The sequence below is a fragment of the Acinonyx jubatus genome, chromosome D1, assembly GCF_027475565.1.
Source record: "Acinonyx jubatus isolate Ajub_Pintada_27869175 chromosome D1, VMU_Ajub_asm_v1.0, whole genome shotgun sequence".
Classification (NCBI taxonomy): Eukaryota; Metazoa; Chordata; class Mammalia; order Carnivora; family Felidae; genus Acinonyx; species Acinonyx jubatus.
In genome coordinates this window covers 1,455,988-1,479,634 of record NC_069390.1, presented here as the reverse complement: position 1 = coordinate 1,479,634, position 23,647 = coordinate 1,455,988, and the positions used below count along the sequence as shown (strand labels likewise).

The 23,647-nt window shown below is 62.8% G+C and overlaps 1 protein-coding gene across 6 annotated transcripts in view; it reads right to left on the bottom strand.

The window, feature by feature from the left end:
- Positions 1-20,533, bottom strand: part of LSP1 (lymphocyte specific protein 1) — a 38,109-nt gene extending 17,576 nt beyond the window's left edge. For 2 of the 6 annotated variants that reach the window (XM_053202749.1, XM_053202750.1), the window contains exon 1: positions 2,008-2,163. In XM_053202749.1, the coding sequence (XP_053058724.1) occupies positions 2,008-2,138 (131 nt within the window). In that variant the 5' untranslated portion in view covers positions 2,139-2,163. Of the gene's footprint in view, positions 1-2,007; positions 2,168-7,673; positions 8,106-9,472; positions 9,494-20,353 lie in introns of those variants that run through there. The other 4 variants (XM_027045412.2, XM_027045415.2, XM_053202752.1 and 1 more) reach the window with 4 other exon arrangements.
- Between the last annotated feature and the right edge of the window lie 3,114 nt (positions 20,534-23,647).

The following is a 23,647-nucleotide window of genomic DNA, read 5'->3' as shown; positions in this document are numbered from 1 at the left end:
CTTCGGAGCCCTGCCCGGGGCAGGCGGGGAGGGGAGGGAGGCCAGAGCGGCTTCTCCACCGGGATCCTTTACACCCTCATCAGCCCCGAGCCCCCAGCCGAGCCCACCTTCTACCTGGGCATCCCCTTCTCGCCGTCGAGGCCAGCACCCCCTTAACCACCGTGTCACCTCTGCAGGGCCCTCGCTGGGCCTCCTTGCCCAACAGCCCTCATCTTCCCCCAGTGGGGTGACACTTGGGGGGGGGGGCTCTTGTTTGGGGAAACCCCCTAGCTGCCCCACAGAGCCCCCAAAGCCAAGGAATCCCCTTTCTGCCCATCTTTCTTTGCCAGCCCTGGGGGCAGATCAGGGAGGGTCGCCTCTGCCCTGGCCCTCAGGTCACCGGGGTCCCCTGAGGAGCACCAGCTCCAGACCCTGCCTGGCCCGGGATGCCCCCCCACCTCAGGCCTCAAGATGCCACCCGGTTCTCACCCCACTTAGGGGGCACGGCCACCCCAGTTCACAGCCGAAGAGGGGAGCTGAGAGGTCTCCTCCTGGGAAAAGGAGGCAAGAGACCTCAGCCACTGCCACCGCTGTCCCCACCCCCCTCCCCTGCTCGTGGGCCTGGAGTGGCCTGTCCCCTGTTTGTCCCCACCCGCCTCTTCAAACAGCTCTCTATCCCGTCAGGTGACAGGGCCCACAGTGAGGTCCCTGCACCCGTGGACCTTAGAGCTTCCAAGAAAGCCAGCGCTGCACCCAAAGTGTGGCTCAGGGACCACAGGCGAGGGCCCCTATTCCAAGCCATTGGGGACTGGCCGGCAGGAAGTCCTCTCGGGACAGGGTCCCTGGTGCCCATGCCCGGTGGTGGTTGACATGGCGGTCAGAGGCCCGTCGGAGAGGAAGGGGCAGCAAAGCAGTGTGCGGGCCGGCCCTCCTTTCTGCTCCCATCGCCCCGGTCCAGATGGAGAGCCACGCCCCTCCTGGGTGACCCCAGTCCCAGCACATCCCGCTCGGGCGCCCCTCCGGGAGAAAGCGGTGTGGGGAGAGCACCCGTTCCTTGGGGTTCCCTTCCTCCCTCCCTGCTCACACCCCCCCACCCCCCCACTAAGCTGCTCTCCTGGTCCCTGCCTTGCCCACTGCCGCCCTCCAGCACTTGAGCCGCCCAGGCTCCCTGGGGCAGACGGGCCTCTCCCCCCACAGCCCCGTGCAGGGCCCGGCTTCGCCCCAGACCCTTAGTGCCAGTCAGGGCGACCCAGCCCAGGGCAGGGCAGTCCCACCAGCGGTCCCCAGGGCATCCGGGCCAGCTGGGTGGACCCTCATCATGTGCCCAAACGGCCCGACCGGAAGGCGGCTGTGCCGGGGAGTCTCTGTCGCCCAGGTGCCTGCTCGCTGGCAGAGGGTTCCGGCTCGAGGGAGACAGAGTCTGTGTCCCGGAAACCTTCCTCGTGGGGGCTTTGCCTCCAAGTCCTTCTATCCCAGGTTTCCCTTGGTTCCCAGAGTCTGGATCGGGGACTGTCCCCTTCTGCCCCACAGTGAGGTCCAGAACCAAGCTTGATGTCCCTCTGGCTGGCCGTCACCTCCCTCTTGCTGGGTACTCTACCTCCTGTGATGTGCTCCACCGTCAGCCTCCTTGCCCCGGCACCGCGGCTCTTCCGCATCTCTGCCTCCGTCTGCTATGGCTGGCCTGCCCCTCCGGGCCTGGGGTCAGAGAGCGAGGCCGCCCCCTCCCCCCGGCTCGCCCTGCCTGTGGGATGCTGGCGTGGCAGAGACGGGCACTGGCCCTGGGCTCACCGTCCCTCCCTCCGCCCAGCACACTGCACTTGCTGTGACTCTTCTCCGAGTCACTGACCACAGTGCTGCCGGGTCCGGGCCAAGTGTCCTGGAGACACCCAGGCACCCCCCCTCCCCGCCCCTCCGCATCCTTTGCGTCAGCGAGTTGCCCCTGCCCACGCCTCCGGGCCGTGTGTGGGACCGACCCCACGGTCCCCACACCCCCCCCCCCCCACGGCTGCCTGGTGGCCCCGGCCTCACCTCCAGTCCCGGCCCCGGCTCCTCCTGGCGCTGGACGGCCCTCCAGGGAAGCCAGGCGCTCCTGAGGCGGGCTGGGACCGCCTGGCACAGGGCTCAGAGCGCTCACGAGGCTGGGCTTTGGCACGTTCCATGACACGCGACTGGTGGCTGGCACCGGCTGGTGCCTCTGCCGCCCTGTCCCCATCCCCCTGCCGGGTCGTACCCCGGTCTTCCGCACACCCCGAGGGCCCCGCGCCCGGCTCTGCCCAGTCAGTGCCCAAATGGCTGTCATCCCGGGGTCTCAAAGCCCGGCTGCCCGCCCCCGTCCCCGGACGCAGCCTGGCTCAGCCGCCTGCCATCGGCTCCCGGCCCTGCCTCCCCGGAGAGCCCCCAAGTGCACGGAGCGGCCTGACCCTGTGCTGGACACTGCCAGGGCCATTTCTGCCACCTGCCCCCGCCCCCAGCCCCTCCTCTGAGGTGCTCCAGCCCCTGGGACTGAGTATCCTGGGGGCCCAGGGGGGCATGGCAGAACAGGAGCCGGGGCTGTGCCCCTGGACTGGCCCCCATTCAGTCTTGCCGTGACAGCTCCTGGCCGTGTGCCCCTTAATCCTGCAGACCCTCGCTGCCCACCCACCGGGCCTCAAACCCTCCCCGAGCCTCAGCTTCCTTATCCACACGGAGGGGCACGCAGGGCTGGGCTTGGGGTGGCCCGCTGGCTGAGTTGGGCGAGACCTGTCCTGGTGTCTGTCCCTGAGGACACGGGCAGGATCTGGGGGCTGTTGCAGGAGGGGAAACTGAGGCTGATCAGTGTGGCGTCTGACCCGGGGCTCCAAGCGCACAGGTGCTGCCGGCTGGTGCAGGGCACCCGGAGGGTCGAGAGGGAGTCTGCCCCGCTCAGGGGAGACGCAGCCCCGCCCGCAGCCCCTCTCCTCTCCTGTCCCCTTCTCTTGGCCTCACTGGCCTTCCCTCCTTCCTTCTTGCCCGTTCCGGCCCCTCCCATCTCCCCGGTGAACAGCCGCAGGTGCTAGACTGGCCGCCCCAGACCTCTTCCCAGACCTTCTGGCCCTTGGGGCCTCCTGCCCTCTGCCGCTTCACGAGGACGGCATGGGAGGGGACGGCATGGGAGGGGACGGCGTGGGGCAGACGGTGTGGGGCGGACAGTGTGGAGCGGACAGCGTGGGAGGGGACAGCAGGTGGGGGACAGCCTGGTAAGGGATAGCATGAGGTGGACAGTGTGGGAGGGGACATATGGGAGGGAACAGCATGGGGCAGACAGCATGGGAGGAGATAGCATGGGAGAGACAATGTGAGAGGGGACAGTGTGGGAGGGGACAGCGTGGGAGGGGACAGCGTGGGGAGAGCAGTGTGGGGCAGACAGTGGGGGTGGACAGCATGGGACAGACAGCACGGGAGGGGACAGTATGAGAGAGACAATGTGAGAGAGGACAGTGTGGAGGGGACGGCATGGGGCAGACAGCATGGGAGGGGACAATAGAGGAGAGACAGTGTGGGAGGAGACAGGGTGGGACAGTGTGGGTGGATAGTGTTGGAGGGGACCGTGTGGAGAGTGTGGAACAGACAGCATGGGACAATGTGGGGCAGATGGGGGGGTGCACAGCATGGGAGGGGACACATGGGAGGGGCAGCGCAGGAGGGGACACGTGGGAAGGGACACGTAGGAGAGACAATGTGGGAGGAGACACACAGGAGGAGACACTTGGGAGGGGACACATGGGAGGGGCTGATGAGCCTCCACGACGCCTTCACCCCGTCCCCTGCCTCGTTCATCCTTTCCCTCTTTTTTGCTTTCATTCGACCTCTCCTTCCTCTTGCCCACCATCCTGTCCCCATCCCGTCCCCTGTCCCATCCTGTCCTGTCCTTACTCTGTCCTGTCTCTGTCCTCTCTTGTCTTCTCCCCCTCTATCCCTCTCCTATGCCTGTCCTGTCCCATCCTGTCCCTGTCCTCTTTGCTTCCCTATCCTGTCCCCTCCTGTCCCCATCCTGTCCCCGTCCCCATCCTGTCCCCGTCCCCATCCTGTCCCCGTCCCCATCACGTCTCCATCCCTGCACGCCCTCTTTATGCCTTCGTGGAGACCTCCTGCCCCTCGCCCCCTCCTCCTTATCCCCTTCCCTGTCTCTCACCTCCTTTCTCTTTCCATGGCCTTGTCCCCACGCCTGCAGGGACACTCTCTAGAAGAGCCTCACAGACCACGGGCACACGACGCCCCGGCCCCAGCCTCGTGTCAAACCCGCGTCCGGACCTCTCCCTTCCTGGGTGGGCAATGCCCCTCACAGCCACGCTCTCACCTTCCAGGGTGGGCCACCGCCAGATCCCGCACTCTCCCTGCCCCCGGGGGCCGCCCAGGGCTACCCCCCCACCAGCTCCCACTTGCCCCTGGACACCTGTGTGGGTCGGCCCCCGGCCACCAACCTGTGCAGAGCCAGTCCGAGCTAGACGAGGCGCTCCTGGGAGCCGTGGCCTCTCCAGCCACCCCTCGGGGCCCATGAGCCACGGGTGCCCTCTCGATGCTGCAGCAGGGGCGTGGGGGGGTGGCGAGCCCACAGGTGCCCGAGGCGCCCAGGCTGCTGCTTGCTCGCCGCCCTGTCCCACTCTGGTTCGAGGGACGGGACTGGAGCCTGGCCCGAACCTCAGTGCTCTGGGTTCTGGCCCTGACGTCCTGCCCAGGGGGCTGGGCCGCTCAGTCCCCACACCCCCGCGATGCCAGCTCGCTGGGGTTCCTGGGGCGGCTCTGGCCGACAGACCGCTTGGTCCCAGGGCAGCACCACCCACCAGACACCGGGGCTCTGCCAGGGCAAGGGCAGCCCCCTCCCATCTGGGGCCCTGGGTGGGCCTGAGGGAGCCACGCCTCTTTGGAACCTGGTTTGGAGGCCTGGCCTCCCCCCACCCATCGCCTCCTTGGGCCAGCCCCATCCCTTGCCCTGCTGGCCACACAGGGGTCCCCAGAGGCCTCCCGGGCCTGGCGTCCCCCGGGGCGGGGGCCAGGCCTGAAGGCTGTCGGGGGTGGGGGGCAGGCGTGGGCACAGGGACTTGTGCCAGGCTCCTCCAGCCCGGAGAGCCTCCCCTGGGAGACTGGGAGCCCAAACGCCGATAAGGACGCCAGCAGGGTGACCCAGCCAGCCCCGTTGGGCTGTGCCAGCCAGGCTGCCGCCTCAGAAAGCCAGGCTCCCAAAGACTGTTAACCCGGGAAGGCAGCCCAGAATTCAGGCGGCCTGTGGCAGTGAGGGCGCCCAGGGTCCCCTTGCTGCCCCCCGGTCATCGCTAATGCGGGCCTGGCCCAAGGTGGGCCCGGGCAGAGCTTTAGATCCCCCGTCACCCCGGGGGCAACAGGAGGGAGCCACCTGTAAGGGGGGTAGAGCTGGGCTGGGGGCTGCAGGAGGAGGGAATGGTCCCCAGCTGGCCCTGCCCCCCTGAAGCTTGGACAGCTGAGGAGGACCCCCACGGCCGCAAGGACTGTGCCAAGCCGTGCCAAGGGTACGGGAGGGGCACGGGGACGAGGCCCCCTGCCCGGGCCCGTTTTTAGCCTGCTTAAACTGGATTCAATTTACACCCACCCCAGCCGGCTCCCCGCACGTGCCACTGGAGCTTGTCACCGCGAGGGGCACCGCCTCCAACGCCCCCCTTCCCACCCCGCACCCAGGAGGTCCGTGGCGAAGGATTTCGGTGAAGCACGGGGCCCGGGGGGGGGCAGGCTCCCCCACGTCCGGGGTGGCCTGGGGGGAGTCACTAGCCTCTCTGCGCCTGGTTTTCTGTCGGTCAAACGAGGACAACGGTCGTCTGCCCAGGCTTCAGGGAGTCACGGCCAAGACGCGGGAGACACTAATCTCAGTGAGGGCAGCGGGGATGCCGCCGGCCGCCTGGCCTCTCGGGTCCACGCGTGGGGGTGTAAGCCCGGCCGTGGCTGGGCCTGGAAGCCGTGCGGTCCGTGTGCCTCCGTGAGCGTCCCCGTGTGCGGTGTGCGACTGGCTCGCTGGGGTGCGACAGACGCCCCCATGTTATTCTTTGGGAGACGCTCTCGCCTGCCCTCCACCCCGCCCCCCACGCCTCCCACGAGGGGGCCCAAAGGGCCGCTTCCTTCTGTCTCTGCCCCACTGGCCTCTGCAGGCCCACCTTCCCCGGTCCATGTCCTCTGGGGGCTCCAGGCCCGCGCACCGGCCTGGCCCCCACTCTCGGCTGAGCTGGTGCCACACCTGCCGTGCCCCATCGGTGCCTCCGGGGTGTCCCCTGCTCACCCAGGACAGCAGCTTGACGCTGGGTTTCGGAACGGAGCCACGGTTACCACCGGACAGGTGTTTGTGGCCCACGTCCTCCTGCGACGAGGGACGTGTGCCCAGCCCGCGTCGGGGCTCCTTCTGTCATCCCCGATGTACGGTACAACTGCCCTCTTGGGCCTCAGTTTCCCCACTTGTTAAGCAGTGCTGGTGAGCCCCGGGGCTTGACCCCCGGTGCCCCTTGGTCCTCTGGCCACAGAAGTTTCTGGATGGGGACAGCAGCAGTGACCCCTGGGCGGCCACATCCCAGCTGGGCAGGGAGGAGGAGGCCCACCTGAGACGCATGGTCCTGCATGAGGGTCCCCTGGTCAGCCGCTCAGGGGCGGGCCTGGCAGAGCCAGAAAAGAACACACGTGAAGCCCGGCAGCTGACTCGTGGGGGTCCACCTAATGAGTAGGGGGGTGGGGGGCGGGTGGCTGCAAGGGAGCGTGTCCTGACCCTGGAGCAGGGGGCCCTGGAGCCATGCCTGCATGGGGCCGGGAGAGAGCCATCACTCAGGGTCTGAGGGACCCGACTGTCCCCAGCTGGAGGGGTCCCGGCTGCTCTCAGCCGACCCGCACACCTTGTCCCTCCTCCTTCCCGGAGTCAGGGCTTAGGTGGAGCTGGGAGTGCTGAGATGCCTGTCTCTCCCTCCAGGAGCTTGCAGTCTGCCCAGCACGCTCCATGCCGTCAAAGGAGAAGCCAAGGCAGGCTGCATGGAGGAGGCAGCATTTCAGCTAGGCCTTAGACGCCTGGAAGGGTAGAGGAGGAGGAAGGACATTGCAGGTGGCTCAGAGTGAGGCCACGAGAGGCCCGTGGCATGGAGCCGGGGCTCTGAGCCCACCTCTGGCCCTTTGCCTCTGCTCTCTCTCTCGTCCTCTTTGGGGTAGGTACCAGCAGACCACTACTTTTCAAAGGGGGAAACTGAGGTCCAGGGAGGACAGGGTCCCGGACCAAAGCCCTACGATGCAGGAGGCAGGATTTCAGCTGGGGAAAATCTGCCTCTGAGGCCCAAACGCTCACCACGGCCCTGTGGCACCTCCCACGCAGGGCTGGTGCGCTACGGGGGGTGGCGAGTGTGGCCGCAGAGTCCGGCTCCCTCGTCTGTAAAGCAAGGGGTCACAGGGTGGTCCCCAGGGGCCGGCGGGAGCACATCAAGGCCTCGGAAGCGGTGCTGGAGGCCCACTTCTTGCCCTGGGAGCGGCGGGCCGGGGCGGAGGCCCCAGGGCCAGGAGAAGGTCTCCGGGGAGACCGCGGCCCGGCCGAGGCCAGGCGGGTGTGCAGGTGGGAGAGAAGGAGGGCGCGCGCCGGCGGAGCCGAACTAACAGCGGCCGGCGCACGTGCGCACGGCCCACACCCTGCCCACGGCGCCCCGGTCCTGCCCGCCCTGCCCCAGCCCGGGCCGGGGGGCACCTACCTCACGAGGTTCTCCAGGCCCCGTTTGCTGGAACTTCTCCTCAGGAGGGCAGAGCCACTCATGCCGCCGGCCCGGCGACCTGGCCTGACCCCAGCCCTGGGGACGCGGCTGCTCCTTCTTCAAAGGCTGCCGGCCTCTGTCTGCTGCCCTCCCCCTGCTCCTCCTCCTCCACTGGGACCCCTCTCCCCCCTTCCTCTCTCCTTTCTCTCTCCCGTCCCCTCTTTTGCTCCCTCGTCCCCTGTCCCTGTCCCTGGATCCGAGCTGTCGCTCCCTCTGTCTGGCTGTCTGGTCCCTCTGCCTCTGACGCCCCCTCCCACGTCTGCTCTCCCCCTCTGCCTGTCTGTGACCTGTGTCTCTCCACCGGGGGGGGGGGGGGGTCTCCGGGGCTGGCTCCCTGCTGGCTGCCCCCGGGGGGCCGGGTGCCCCTGTCCTCCCCCCGCCCCCCCCCCCCCCCCCGTCTGTGCGGCCTCACGCGCTCTGTGGGTCTCCCCTTCAGGACGCCTAGCAGCCGTTTCCCTTTTGTTCCCCCCAGCCCCCTTCTCCCCCCTCGGCCTCCTCCCCCTCCCCCTCCCCCTCCTTCCGAGACTAGTAAAAATGTCAGAGAGAAAACCCTGCAGCCCAGCAGCTCTGGGGCTTCGCGGGACCTCAGCGGCCTGTGATGGGCATCCTGTCCCCTCCGTCACCTTGGCAGCCGCTGGCCTCACTCACTCTCCAGCCCCCTGCAGCTCATCCCTGCTACTTGCAGGGTATCTCCCCCCTCCCTCCTCCCCCCCCCCCACATCTGCCTCTCCATCCCTCCCTGCCTCTCTCCTCGTCCTGGGCCTGGCCTGGCCAGCCCACTGGTCCTCTCCTTTATGGACGTCTTGGATCAAGCCCCCCTGCCCTGCCCCAGCTGGCCTGGGCTCTCGGCTCCCTCCTCGCCAGCCGCCCCCCCCCCATCCCTCCCTGCTCCCACACTCAGCCCCTGTCTCCTCTCCTCTCCCTCTGTGGCTCTCTCTGCCCCTATCTCTGTTTCCCTCCCTCCCTCCCCCTCCCTTCCTCTCCCCTCCCTTCCTCTTCTCCCTCTCTCCCCTCCCTCCCTCCCCCTCCCTCCCTCCCCTCCCTCCTGGTTCTCCAGTTTTCCCCTTGTTTATGCCCAGCTCTCTGCTCCACTGATCACCTCGAGGGGGGAATCCTCTCAGCTCCCCAAATGGGGAGCCCCTGCCCGCCCCGGCCCCTGCCCGACTACCCCAGGAGCTCAGAGCAGGGAGACCCCAGAGGCAGAGACAAACACGGCCAGCCCCCGTGCGGTACCAGAGAGCACGCTCCCAGGGTGGCCGGTGGGCACAAGGTCAGTGCGGTGCCCTGGCCAGCGGGCCCCCTGCCCCCGTGCGCTGGCCAAGGCCCGGGAGGTGCAGCCCAGCCCACTGTTCCTCTGGTTGGGCTTAGTCGCCGTGACTCACTAGAGAATGCTCGCGGGCGAGTGACCGGACAAGGCGGGAACTGGACTCATGTCGGCGGGGCGTTGCTGAGCCCAGCTCAGTGCCCAGCGGTCTTACATCCAGCGGCTCGCCCGGCTTGCCAGCCCTCACGGCCGCTCTGAGAGGCAGACGCCAACGCACCCAGGTCCCGCATGGGGAAACCGAGGCACAGACCGGTGTTCGAGGTCTCCGAACTGGGACCGGAGAGCCAGAACCACGACCCGGTCTGCTGACCGCCTGTCCCTGCCGCCCTCCTTCCCCGCAGCACAGTGGCATGGCCGCTCTCACCTCCCCAGCTAGCCTGACCTCGTGCCGGCCCGGGTCCCCAGCTAGCCTGACCTCATGCTGGCGCGGGTGGCCAGGACTGAGACCACCCGGGGGATGTGTGACCGGACAGAGGCGAGGCTACGATCAGATGGGCGAGCGGCACACACGCGAGCGAGTCACTGTGAGGGCAGTGAGTGTTGGAGGGGCAGCCCCGTGGGCCCACGGCTCAGGTCCGCAGTGACTCAGGGGGTGGCTGGCCGGCGCAGACTTCGTGGGGGTCATGAAGTCTGGCTCCTTCCGCCCTCCACAGGCCAGTCCCGTGGCCAGTCCTGGAGGGGCACCCGCAGCTCTCCCCTCCCGCAACCCCGGGGAAGCCAGAGAACGCGGGTGTCGTGCCCACGACCCATCCCCAGCATCCTGCCAGAGCTGTCCACTCCTCAAGCTTCTAGCAGAGCACGGAAAAGGGATGGGGAGCAGGGCCGCAGGGTCGGTCCTCAGGCTGAGCCAGATCACCCAGGGAGAGTGAGCCCGAGCCTCTTTTCCATCTCAACCTGCGCGTTCCCCCACCTCCCACCCCCGCCTCCTGTTCTCGGTTCTGGAATCCCAGTCACAGACAGCCAGGAAGGGAATGTGCCAAGGTATAGTTTGGTTCAAAAGAAGGAAAAATATTCCCATGGGGAGAAGGCTGCCTCGGATGTCAGGAGTTCTCTATCACTAAGAACTTAAAATAGAATTACTTGATTATCTATCAGAAATGCCGGTGGGTGGGAGGTGGCAAAAAATAGCTCTTTAAATGCAGCAGCCGGCATTCGTAGCTTTATAACTGGAGCATGTCCTAATAGGAACAACAGGGCAGAGTATTTGACGTCAACCTTCCTGTGGTTTCCCCATGCATCTAACCATCCAGTCATCCACCACTCATCTGCCATCCACCCACCCACCCATCCACCCTCCATTCATCCATTCGCCCATTCATCATCTACCCATCCTCCTTCCATTCATTTACCCATCTATCAATCATCCATCTATCATCCATCCACCCACCTACCCATCCGTCCATCCCGCCATCCATCCATCATCCATTATCCGTCCCTCTACCTTCTATCCGTCCATTCACCCATCCATTCATCATTCATCCTCCAACCATTATCCATCCATCTGTCCACCCTCCATCTGTCCATCCACCCATCCACTCGTCTACCCACCACTCATCCATCCATCCACTCATCCATTCATCCATCCATCTATTTACCCTCCATCCATCCACTATTCATCCATCCATCATCCACCCATCCTCTCTATATGGTTATTTTTTCCCCATAGGTCATTATTAGCACATCAACTTCTCAGGGTATCTATATATTCATTTACCCATGTAAGAACAAGATATCCTTCCATCAATCCATTCAATCATTTATCAATACATATACATCTGTGTCTATTCATCTTTCTTTACATTTCTCCACTGAGCAAGTATCTATCCATCTAACCATCCACCCACTCATCCACCCCTCCGTTCATCCATCCACTCCCTCTACTCACACACACATCCATCCATCTATTTATCTAAATGTCATAATACATATAAAACACTTAGAAGAAGCATCCATCCACTTGGAGCATGATAACCACTCATATAGTTACCTATGTGTTCAACTGTCAATTTTATATCTATTTGCCTAGCTACCCAACCAGTGAACTATCTGTTCATTCTTTAATATATCCTCTATCGCTCCAAATATGTTTCCGTCCTCACTTTCATTCATATCTCCAAAGTATTTACTATTAATCAATCTCATTCATACACTCACTCATATATATGTCCATCCACCTTCCCATATAGCAAGTCATGTATATGTGCATAAACACATATCTGTTTATCTTTCCATATATGTGTTTGCCAATTACTTTGACCATTAAGCCATCCAAATGAGTTAATACTTAAAATAGTTGCTGCAACCTGGTAAACCTCCAAAAAAAGTCACTTTCAGCCATACTATCACTCATCCATAGTTCATCTAAGCAAGCATCCATGTGTTCATACCTCCAATTATCCTCAAAGATTTGTTCAACCTATTCATATCATTTTCAACACTTACTGTATTCACTTTTTAGGTACTGGGGATTTAGCATTAACAAAGTCCCTGTTCTCACAGGGTGACATTTTAGCTAGGACAACAACAACAAACACAAACAAGTAAGTATATATTGAAATATATCAAATGATGGTAAATGCTATAGAAAATATCCTCTCCAGGGTGGGAGGATATGGAGATCTGGAGGATATATGATAGTCAAAGAAAACCCCTTAGGAAGGAATACACTTTTCCTTATTTGAAAAGAGACTTGAGAAATATTAGCGACAGCTATATACATTGGTGGGGGAAAGTGTCCTAGAAAGAGAGAACAGTGAGTGAAAAACTCCTGATTCAGGTGCATCTGTTCATCAGTCTATCTCTTCAATAGTTTATCTAGCTTATCCACCCAACCATACGTCTATTTACTCACTGTCTGTCTTTCCATTCATCTACTATTTCCTATTTTTGCCAATCTGTCCATTGGATTGATTCTACTTATTTTTCTAATTAGAATGTTTTCGAATGTTTCTTTGTTTTTGAGAGAGAGAGAGAAAGACAGGGCACGAGTGGAAGAGGGACAGAGAGAGAGGGAGATACAGAATCTGAAGGAGGCTCCAGGCTCTGAGCTGTCAGCACAGAGCCCAACGCAGGGCTTGAACCCAAAAACCGTGAGATCATGACCTAAGCCAAAGTCGGATGCTCAACCAACTGAGCCACCCAGGCGCCCCTCCATTAGATTGATTTTAGATCAATGGATCAATTTTGTCCATTGATTTTAGATCTGTCCATCTAAAACTCTATCCGTTATCCATCCATATGTCTTTTATTATTATTTTTATCATTATTATTTTATTATTTATTTTTTAGTTAATATACAATGCAATATTGATTTTAGAAGTAGAATTCAGTGATTCATCATTTATATACAATTCCGAGTGCTCATCGCAACAAGTTCCTTCTTTTTTTTTTAATTTTTTAAAATCTTTATTTTTGAGAGAGAGAGACAGCATGTGAGGGGGGGAGGAGCAGAGAGAGAGGGAGACACAGAATCTGAAGCAGGCTTCAGGCTCTGAGCTGTCAGTACAGAGCCTTACGCGGGGCTCGAACTCATGAACTGTGAGATCATAACCTGAGCCGAAGTTGGACACTCAACCGACTGAGCCACCCAGGCGCCCCACAAGTTCCTTCTTAATACACATTATCCCTCTAACCTACCTCCCACCCACCTGCCTCCATCAGTCCTCAGTTTGTTCTCTATCATTAAAAGTCTTTTGTGGTTGGTTTCCCTTTCATCCATATGTCTTCATAACCTTCTATTAGTCTACCAATGAGCTATCTGTCAACATTCCATCCAATTACCCACGAGCTTATCCATACTTCCATTCCATGTGTCCATTCACCAATCCATCCATCCATCCATCCATTTACCCACCTACCCACCCACCTATCCATCCATCCATCTTCCATACCTACATACATCTATCCACACATCCATCTACCCATCCATCATCTATCCACTCATCCATCATCCATTCACACAGCTATCCCTCTGTCCATTCATCCATCATTCATCACCCACACACCCACCCATCCATTATTCATCATCCATCCACCCACCCATCATCTACCTACACATCCATCCATCTGTCCATCCATCCATCTGTCCATCTATCCACCCATCCATAATCTGTCTACACAAACATCTATCTGTCCATCCATCCATTCATCATCCATCTATCCACTATCCACCCATCCACTCACCCACCCATCCATCTATCCACCCTCCATCCATCCGTCCCTTATCCATCTATCCATCATTCATCTATCCATTCATCCTCCCACCATCTATCCATCCACCCATCCATCTACCCCTTCATCCATCCATTCCTCCATTATCCATCATCCATCCATCCATTCAACTTTCCTAATTCCTACCTTTCTTCACCCACTTTTCCTTTCATCCAGACTTTTCTCCATCATTAAGTCTTTTAGTTTCTTTTTTTCTTTTTTCTGTGACTAAGACACGGCTCATAAGCTTGTAGCCCAAGAAGATAAAAGAGAAGACTCTCATGGCCCAGTAGGCTGAGTGCCAAAATAGAGCTTAAATAAGGACCAGAGAAGTAGGAATCTGTCCTCTTGTTCAAACATCCTCAACACACACACGCTCACTGAGTGGTATCCCAATGAAAGATGCAATAGGCACCCAGGTGGGGGTGGGGAGAAGGGGTAAGAGGGTGACCTCATGGCTCCTAGTGACCCTGGATAGAGAAATGTCTCTGGTTTACATTGGAGGCAGCCTCCAAATGCCCTGAGCCCTCATCTGTCTTATGTGGGCCTCAGCCCAGCAGAGAGAGAAGAGCCAGGGAGGTGGGTGTAGTGAGAAAGCTGGGACTGGGTTGGGAGCGAGACCAAGGGAAAGACTGAAGGTTTCTTTCTAGGTTCCTCCAGAAACAACTGGCTAGATCCATCTGTCCTGAGCCCCACTTCTCTCCTGAGAGGTGGTACCTGGGGGAGGACGAGAAGGCAGCCTTGGGTTACCTTGGCAGCAAAACTATAAAAATAACGAGTTATGCCCAGGAAGGGGGACAGACGCCTATGGAGTACGGGGCTGTGCTCCTCCCTGGGAGCAGGAAGGAGCAGCATCTGAGGTCCCATCTGCCAAGCACAAAGCAAGGCAGTGACTGTCCCCCTCTCCTCCCACACAGTCCATGTGGCAGCTGAGGAAGCCGAGGCTCTGGGGGGTGGGGGAACTGGTGCAGAACCTGCCACCCCCTCCCCCCCCACACACACTGCTACTGTCACACCCCACCTCTGCTGGCTGTCCCTGCTGCCTTCTGCACAACCATACAGCTGCCCCTGTGGCAGGCTCCAAGGTCCGAGTCCCTCCCACTCTTGCCGGGGGCAGGTGGGTGCCTCGGAGGGGGCCACAGGCAGGCTCTGGGTTCCCAGACAGTCCCTCCCTGCCAGCCAGTAGGACTAGACAGTGGTCCCTCCACCACCCCACCAGCTCCCAACTTGGCAGCTTGGAGGCAGTCAGCTGATGGAGTTTGGACAGGGCTGCCCACCACCCCCCCAGGAAAGGGTGAGGGGCTTTCCTCCCCACCTCCTGCCCCCCACTTCTTAATGGCCTGTGTCCAGCACCACAAGGCTCTGCTGGCCAACAGGGTTAGGAGGCCTGATTTCCAATATTCCCTCAGCTCCTATCTGCCCCACACCCCACATAGACCCCCAGCCCCCCTGTCCAGGCTCATGGGGTGGGGGCAGGGGCGGGGCGGGGGTAGCCTGTGGCTATGTACTCCTACCCCTAGGAAGGTTTGAGAACTCTCTTTGCTGGTTGCCCTGGATCCCCAATATCCGAGAAGATGTTAGGAGCCCCTGGAAAGAGGCTTCCCTGAGATGAACTGGCTGTGGGCCCTGGGAGCGAAGCCTCTCGAAAAAAATCAGCTTGTTCTGATAGGGCCACGTCCCATTTCTGCCTTTGGGGAGGTCTCTGGAGGTGACTTCTCAGCTATGCCTTATTCTGGATGGGCCTCAGGGAGCACCGGGGAACCCGTGGGAGCAGAGCCATCAGGCAGCCCTGTGTGGGGATATTGAGCACCTCTGAGAGGCAGCCCGGATACCCTGGGCCCCCTGGGCCTACACCCCAACCTTGAGCCAGAGCGGGTCCCAGAGCGGGTTGTTAGGACACACACCTCCAAGCTGGGGTCAGCCAGTGTCCCTCCAGGTTTGGGACAGTGTCTCTTGGCAGTTTATTCGGCCCTTAAAGCCTTGGTTTCTCCCCGTCAAGTGCCTCACTGGCTAACGGGAACCTCTGTTTGAAGAGCTTGGTGAAGGCTGGCACATGGGGAAACTGAGGCCTCAGGGGTGGGGCTTACTTGTTCCAGAAAGAGCCATGCCTCTGGGACCCTGTGCCCCTCCTCCTGCTCCTCCCTTGCACTGGGGGCTCAGGCCCCAGGAGAGCAAAGCTCAAACCCTCAGCCTCACTGCTGGGACCCGCATCTTCCCAACTGAGGGCCCACCCACCACTCTGACAACCTCTGAGGGAGACTGAGGCAGAGGTGGGCTAGTGGGGTCGTGCAGGCCAGCCACCGCATGGATCTACAGTGTCACCCTGTCTGGGCCTGCCCTATTCTGGTCCCTGAGACCCTCCTGGTGCTGCCCCTGTGTGCCTCCAGCATTGTTTGTATGAGGAGGCAGATGGGGACCAGGGAGGGGGCCAGGATGCGGGAGAGGATTTCCGGCTTCCTGAATCAGCAGCGGGGGGGGGGGGCTGCAATGTCCCCAAGTATGGTGTGGTGTCCTCTCCCTGTCCCCCACCTAGGGAAAGAATGTGACAGGGCCCAGAGGGAAGGCAAGAGGAAGCCAGTGACCTCCGCCAGCCCAGGCACGGGAGAAGGCATCCATCATCTGGGCTGAGCTCAGCCTCCCCCTCCCTGGGAAATTTCCGGGCGCCAGAGACCCCTGACCCGGAGGGAGGAGGAGAGGGGGCCCACCTGGGAGTCTAAGGCCTGACCCAGCTCTGACTGCAGTCCTCAGGTCTGGAGCCTGGGCAGGGCTGGGAAGGAGCCCTGGGGAGCCACGCCCAGTGCACCCACCCGCAGCCCACCACCAAGGCCAGCACCTGCTTCCACTCTCCCTCCTTCACGGCCTGGGGCGCTGCCTGCTGCCCCAGAGCCGTGCGCCCCGGCTCTACCAGGTGGCGTCCAGCCTCACGGGGAGGGCAAGGGGTGAAGGACCACCAGGGGGTCTGGCTGTGTGTGGGGGTTCCGACCCGTGGGGTGCTGCCCCTCCAAGGCCACAGACCCCTCCCACCCTGGCTCCCTGAGGGAGTCAGGAGGATGAAGTCCAGGGTGCCCACAGCCCCCAGGCTAGCTGAGCTCCCTCCTTCAGCCGCCAGCCACCCATAGCCCGAGGGGACTTGTGACCTCTTTCCTGAAGACCCTGGGGTCCAAAGAGCAAGGCCAAGGGGTTCTGCAGGGACAGATAGCCCAGAAGGGGACTCTGCCCAGGGTGGCCCCGAAGGTGGTCCCTGCCCTCTCTTAGGTCTCTGCCCTGCCTCTTAGCTCCACACATGGAGAAATGCTGGGGCAGCATCCCTGAATCACGTGGGACCAGGAGCCATGCGCTGCCTGCAGGGCAGTGGGGGTCAGGAGCCCAGGGGGCAGGGAAACAGCGGCTTACCCAAACCTGGCCCCGATCAGTGTCCTCAGGGCCAGAGCTGCCCAATCAGTTGGGGGGGGGGGGGGTTGGTGCTTAGGACCAGGGTTCCCAGTCAGGACTAAGGCCCCAGGACAGGACCAGGGTCCCAGAATAGGACCAGGGCTCCAGGATAGAACCAGGCTTTCCAGGATAGAATCATGGTTCCCAGGACAGGACCAGGGCTCCAGGACAGGACCAGGGCTCCAGGACAGGACCAGGGTTCCCAAGGTAGGATCAGGGCTCCCAGGACAGAACCAGGGCTCCAGGACAGGACCGGGGTTCCCAAGGTAGAATCAGGGCTCCCAGGACAGAAATAGGCCTCCAGGACAGGACCAGGGCCCCAGGACAGGACCAGGGCTCCAGGACAGGACCGGGGATCCAGGACAGGACCGGGGTTCCCAAGGTAGGATCAGGGCTCCCAGGACAGAAACAGGCTTCCAGGACAGGACCAGGACTCCAGGACTGACCAGGGCTCCAGGACAGGACCAAGTCTCCCAGGACAGAACCAGGGCTCCAGGACAGGACCAAGGGTCCCAGGACAGGACCAGGGCTCCAGGACAGGACAACGGCCCCAGGACAGGACCAGGGCTCCAGGACAGGACCAAGGCTCCCAGGACAGGGCCAGGGCCCCAGGACAGGACCAGGGTTCCCAAGGTAGGATCAGGGCTCCCAGGACAGAAACAGGCTTCCAGGACAGGACCAGGACTCCAGGACTGAGCAGGACTCCGGGACAGGACCAGGGATCCCAGGACAGGACTAGGGCTCCCAGGCTGGGGTCTGACCACAGGCAGTGGCAGACGCAAAGGAAGCCGAGGGCAGTGGTCACTGCAGGTGGGCCTGATGGGCCTTTGGAAACCTGGCCATGGGGCAGGACAGCCAGGCAGGGCTTGGAAGGAAAGTCTGTACTGACTCTGGCACCTGTCAGAACTGGGAGGTGCTTTTAGCAAATCCTGCAGGGGAAGTGAGGTCTGAGGACCCAGGGCCGGCCTGCAGGGGCCTCCGGAGGTATGGCTTTTGCTGCCCCGTGGTGAATGGTTCCGCATGTGGGGTCCAGTGGCCTCGTGGAGAAAGAGCATGCTGGGGACAGGGGTACGGAGGCCCCTGGGAGAGGGCATCCTTGCCAAGCTGGGGAGCAGGCCGGGGCAGGGCCGGGGCCCGTCTCCTGTCACGTGGACATGCGGAGGGCCCAGCACAGCCTGGTCTGGCCCTGGTGAAGTTCGGAGTGCACGCTGGGGGTGCACATGGGGCCTCCAAGGGGTTGGGATTCCGGGATCCAGACCTGCCAAGCCCAGGACCCTGGGACATCCTGAGACTCCCTTCCATGCACTGTGTGGAAGCCCTGTCCCCGCTCTCCTCAGGGTCTCAGGTCCATGGCTCCCCACAGGGAGGGGTGCAGGGCCACACCTCAGCTCCACCGGGGGGCCCCACAGAGACCCGTGGTCCTGGCCAACCCCGTGGGACCCGACAGCTGGGCAGCCAGAGCAAGGAGAGGGTATCTTGACCTGGCCCACAAGTGGGACAGAGGAGGGGCAAGCACCCTGCCCGGGGCACGTTGTTGGGGTACGCCCCGGTCCTAGGCCCTAATGTGAGGTTCTGAGAGGAGAGGCCCCATCCTGGGGCTGTCTGAGGGAGGTGGTCCTATCCCATAGCAGTCTGAGGGGCGTTGGCCCCATCCTGGGGCAGTCTGAGAGGGGAAGCCTCATCCTGGGGGCAGTCTGAGGGAGGTGGCCCAATCCTGGGGCAGTCTGAGGAGGATGGCCCATCCTGGGGCAGTCTGAGGGGGGGTGGCCCCATGCTAGGGCAGTCTGAGAGGGAAGGCCTCATTCTGTAGCAGTCTGAGGGGGATGGCCCCATCCTGGGGCAGTCTGAGGGAGGTGGACCCATGCTAGGGCAGTCTAAGAGGGGAGGCCCCATCTTGGGGCAGTCTGAGAGGGGAGGCCTAATCCTGGGGCAGTCTGAGGGGGGTGGTCCCATCCTGTAGCAGTCTGAGGGAGGTGGCCCCATCCCGAGGTAGTCTGAGAGCGGAGGCCTCATCCTGGGAACAGTCTGAGGGGGATGGCCCCATCCTGGGGCAGTCTGAGCAGGGTGGCCCCATCTTAGGGCAGTCTGGCAGGGGTTGGTCTGAGGGGGGTGGCCCCATCTTGGAACAGTCTGAGGGGACAGTCTGAGGGGACAGCCCATTGCCCAGTTGCAGGGGGGAGGCCTGACCTGGCTGGATAGGAGGGGCGATGTCTTGGATGCAGGCAATAGAGGGGGTCTGGGGGCAGGTCTTATCTGGAATGCTCCAGCCCCAACCTGCCCAGCCTTGGCCCTCCTGGGGTCTCCCATGGGGGCTTCCCAGGCCACACATCCCCATCCTGGGCAACGGGACTTCTCACCCACTCTGGACAGGAAAATCCCAGTTCCCTTAGTCACCTTGTGAAATGAGAACCGTGCCTCACCCTGGGTCTCAGTTTCGTTCTGACACCACATTGGGGGTGGGGAGGGGTGCTTGGGGGGGGGTCCCAGGCCCTAAGGGGCCAGGGGCATTCAGCCAGCTCTCAGGCCGAGCTCCTGACCGAGCAGGCACAGGTGCCTCCCCGCCTGCCTGGGCCTCGGCCGCGGTCCACGCCGTCCTCTGTGTCCTCCGCCCGTGGGACAGCTGGGGTGGGGGGGTCAAGGAGGGAGGCGGGGATGCCCCGGCCAGGCTGCTCAAGCCGTGCCCTTCTATGGGCACACGGTGGCCGGAGGAACACGAGACAGGCTGATGGGAGGAGACATTCCTGAGTGGGGCACAGCTGTCTGCCGGTCGCCCCCTCCCCCCAGCGCTCGGGCCCCTGAACCCCCGAAGCAGGGCGCCCTGTGGGCCTGGGCGAGGGGAAGGCACCCTTCCACCTGCCTCACGCACACATGCACACTCATGGCAGAGACTTCCAGATCGGTTCCCTCGTTAAGAATAACGTCGCCACAGGATCAGGGAGGCGACAACAACCTCAGTGGTTAGAATGCACTGAACAAGTCAGCCCTGAGGCTGTGGGGACCTGGCCCGCGCCTCCGCCCTGCCCAGCAGGTGCTGCGGGGGGTGGGGGGGGGAGCAGACGGAGCTGACCAGCAGCGCCCTCCTGTCCATGCTGGTGGCTCTGGGTGTCCTGTCCCTGCACAGGCTGGCACCCAGCGGCTCCGCGGGGCTCCCTGCCCAGCTCTGGGTGTGCTGGCACTCCCCTTCTGCCCGCGTCCACCTCCCGCGCCATCTCTAAGCAACAGCGGCTGCAGCACTGGGAGCAGGCAGCGGCCAGCATCGTCACCTCCGTCACCTGGGTGGGGGCGGGCGGGGGACCGGGCCCGGCCTCCAGCAAGGGCTTCGAGGGTCCTGGGGCCAAGCAGCCCCTCCCGGCCAGGCCCTCCCACGCCCACCTCCTGCCGGGGTGAGGCCCTGAGTCCCTGCCTCGGGGGTCCGGGCCTCCGTGTCCTGGGTCAGCATCCCAGTGGCTGGGGCGCGAAGCCGGCCTCTCCCGCCGAAGCCCGGCTACAGAGGCCGACTGGAGAGACACGCACCCACCGCGGGGTGAGACGGGGACCCCGGGAAGTACCCTGCAGCCGCCTGCTGCCCCAAGTCCCGGTGGCCCCATCCACCCCCAGATTAAGCGTCCCCCAGTGTGAATGCGAACTCTCCCGTGCGCTCAGAACGGACTCTTACCCGGCGTCTTTGTCCACCAGTAGCGCCTCCTGCTCCTCGGAGCCAGGGTGGCTCGGAGCCTCTGCCATCGGGCCGGGGTCCGGGCCGCTTGGGGCTGTGCGTCTGCCTGTGGCTCCCGCTGCTCCCTCAGACGGCTGGTCCCAGAGTCCCCCTCCCCCAGCTGGGTTTCACTTCCCCCTTCCGGCTGCAGGTTGAGGTTTGAAGGGCACTGGGGCTGGGGTTGGGGTGTTGTTTTTTAATCTGTTGATGCAAGAGAAGAGAAAAAAAAAAAAAAACCAACCAGTCATCAGGAAGTGTTAAGCAAGTTGCAAGGGCCAGCGGTGACAGAGAGGGGCCCCGGGAAGGCAGCAGTGCGTGCACGGGCCAGACAGTGTCTGGACGCCTGTCGGGGAGCCCCCGTGGGCTCCTGAATCCCCCACAGTCCTGGATGGCAGTCTGGGCGCGGCAGGCCGTGCATAAGCACCAGGACACGGGTCCAGCCCCCAAGCCTCCACGATAAGCATCATCTCTCTGGACGGAAGCCTCCCGGGAGCGGAGCACAGATGCACCTGTTCTCTGAGCCTCTCGAGGCCACACCTCGGGCCCCCCGACTGGTCTGAGCTCTTCAGGCCACTGACCGCTGGGGCCCTGCAGAAATGCCCCGCGCCACACACCCCTGCTTCCTTTACTTCCCTGAGCTGCTGGGTTCCCCGGTCTCCTGCTGCCCCTCCCGGTCTCCTCACCCCCATACTCAGGGAGCTTGGAGCTGACTTGGCACCAGCAGCGTCACCAGGCCCTGGAGGTGGGGGCGTAGGGGCTCCCCAGGGAGGCGGGGTGGGCAGTAGCGCCCCCAGAGTGTTCATGCTTCAGGGTGGGGCCTGGCCAAGGGACAAGCCGACTGGGAGGCGGTGAGGCGCCCTCGTCCCCACCCACACGCACCGAGGAGCCTCCCCATTCAACACCATGAAGGGGGTCCCGCACCAGGACTGCGCAGGGCCACCGGGAGCTCTCAGCCTGCTGCCTCCCCCGTCCCCTCTGTGGTTCCCAGGGTCACTCTTGCTGTCTTGCCACGGACCAGGATGCAGTGGCTGGACGTCCGTCCGAGTGGGGGCTGGGCCTCAGCATCGTGGCCAGCATCCCCAGGGACACGGGCCACCCCGGATCGGCCCGCCATTTGGTCCTTACTCTGCCCCTACGGTGAGGTCGGCCCCAACATCACAGCTGGGAAATTTAGGGGCCTTGCCAGGAATGGTGAGGGCAGATAGAGGCCGGGTGCCCCTCCCAAGACATGGCTTCCGGCGCCACCACTGTCCCCTGATTCACGGGCCTGGTGCGGCGTGAAAAGGTGGGGCCTCTGGGTCAAACGCTATTAAGAATGTCAAAAGGGAGGCTTTTTGGGAGCTTGAAAACAGGGCCGAGGGGGGCGCCGCCCTGACCTGCCGGACCCGCCTGTTCACCCCCTCTCAGGCCCTGGCCCTTGTGACCCTCTGGACGCTCGCCGGACCCCAGGGCCCTCGCTGGCTGCTGGCCTCCCCTGCCCACGCCCGTCCTCAAAGGCCCAGAGGCAACTGCTCCCTCCTGTCGGGGGGAAACTGTGTCCCCCACACCCTGGACCTCACAGTGAGACCTGATGTGGAGAAAGGGTCCTTGCAGATGTAATGAGTGAGGATGAGGTCGTCAGGGTGGGCCCCTCGTCCCATGAGACTGTGTTCTTATAAAAAGAGGAAATTTGAGTGAGACTCGCACGCAGGGCGAGGCCACGTGAGGACGCGGAGGCAGAGGTGGGGGTGCGTCTACCAGCCGGGGAGCTTCAAACAAGGCAGGAAACCGCAGGATGGGGGGGGGGGGGCGGGGAGACGGACCCGGAACAGACTCTCCCTCACCGCCTTGGAGGGAACGCACCTGCCCATGCCTGGAGTGGGGACTGGGGGACACCAGTTCCTGCTGTTTAAGCCGCCCTGGCTGCGGGTCTTTGTGCCAGCCGTCCGCCCCCTGCAGTCGAGCTGGGAGGCAGGCGCATCCTCCAGGGGCGGGGGGGGGGGGGGGGGCTGCGGGCCGCAGGGTGCTGAAGGAGCCCAGATGCGGTCGCCCCTCCCAGGGTCACCCCAGGCCTCCCTCCTCGTCGCCCACACTCGAAGGAAGACGCAGAAGCCAGCACAGGCGGGACTCTCGTCTGGAACCACCTGCAGTCCTGAGCTCTGCCCCTGCTCTGCCCCTGCTCTGCCCCCTGTTCAGCCCCCTGCTCTGCCCCCCTGCTCTGCCCCCTGCTCAGCCCCCTGCTCTGCCCCCTGCTCTGCCCCCTGCTCAGCCCCCTGCTCTGCCCCCTGCTCAGCCCCCTGCTCTGCCCCCTGCTCTGCCCCCTGCTCAGCCCCCTGCTCTGCCCCCTGCTCAGCCCCCTGCTCAGCCCCCTGCTCTGCCCCCTGCTCAGCCCCCTGCTCTGCCCCCTGCTCAGCCCCCTGCTCTGCCCCCCTGCTCTGCCCCCTGCTCAGCCCCCTGTTCTGCCTCCTCCTCTGCCCCCTCCTCTGCCCCCTGCTCAGCCCTCTGCTCTGCCCCTGCTCTGCTCCCCTGCTCTGCACCCCTGTTCTGCCCCTTCCTCTGCCCCTTGCTCTGCCCCCTCCTCTGCCCCCTCTTCAGCCCCCTGCTCTGCCCCCCTGCCCCCCTGCTCTGCCCCCTGCTCAGCCCCCTGTTCTGCCCCCTCCTCTGCCCCCTTCTCTGCCCCCCTGCTCTGCCCCCTTGCTCTGCCCCCTCCTCTGCCCCCTGCTCAGCCCTCTGCTCTGCCCCCTGCTCAGTCCCTTCTTCTGCCCCCCCGCTCAGCCCCCCTGCTCTGCCCCAACCCTGCCCCTTAGCTCCTCTGCCAGAACCTCGGGTCAGACTCCCTCCCGGGCCAGCACCCTTCTACGTGCTCACACCCAAACCTCTCCAGGCTTTAAACAGATAAAGCTGAAAATGCCCTGGACCATCCAGCCCTGGCCGCCGGGGCTCCCACACCTCCCTTCACCGGTGGCTCCTCGAGGGGCCCTCCTCGCCGTTCGGCAGGGACAGGGGGGCAAGGATGGGGCAAGGCCTCCCGGGGACCCGCAGTGCCGCCCGCGCCCTGCTCTGACGAGAGGGGTCTGCTGAGAAACGGACACTCCCTCTTTGGGTCCCTTGGTGTCATTCGGCAATGGAACTTGAGAGGTGGACACCTTGCCTCGTCCATCCTGGCGCCTGCACACGTGTGCGCGGGCCAGTGGCACAGCGGGTGGTCAAGTGAGGCCATAGCCGACCCGAGGCTGGGCCTGAGTGAGCGCTGCTGGCGGGCGGTGGGCTCCAGGC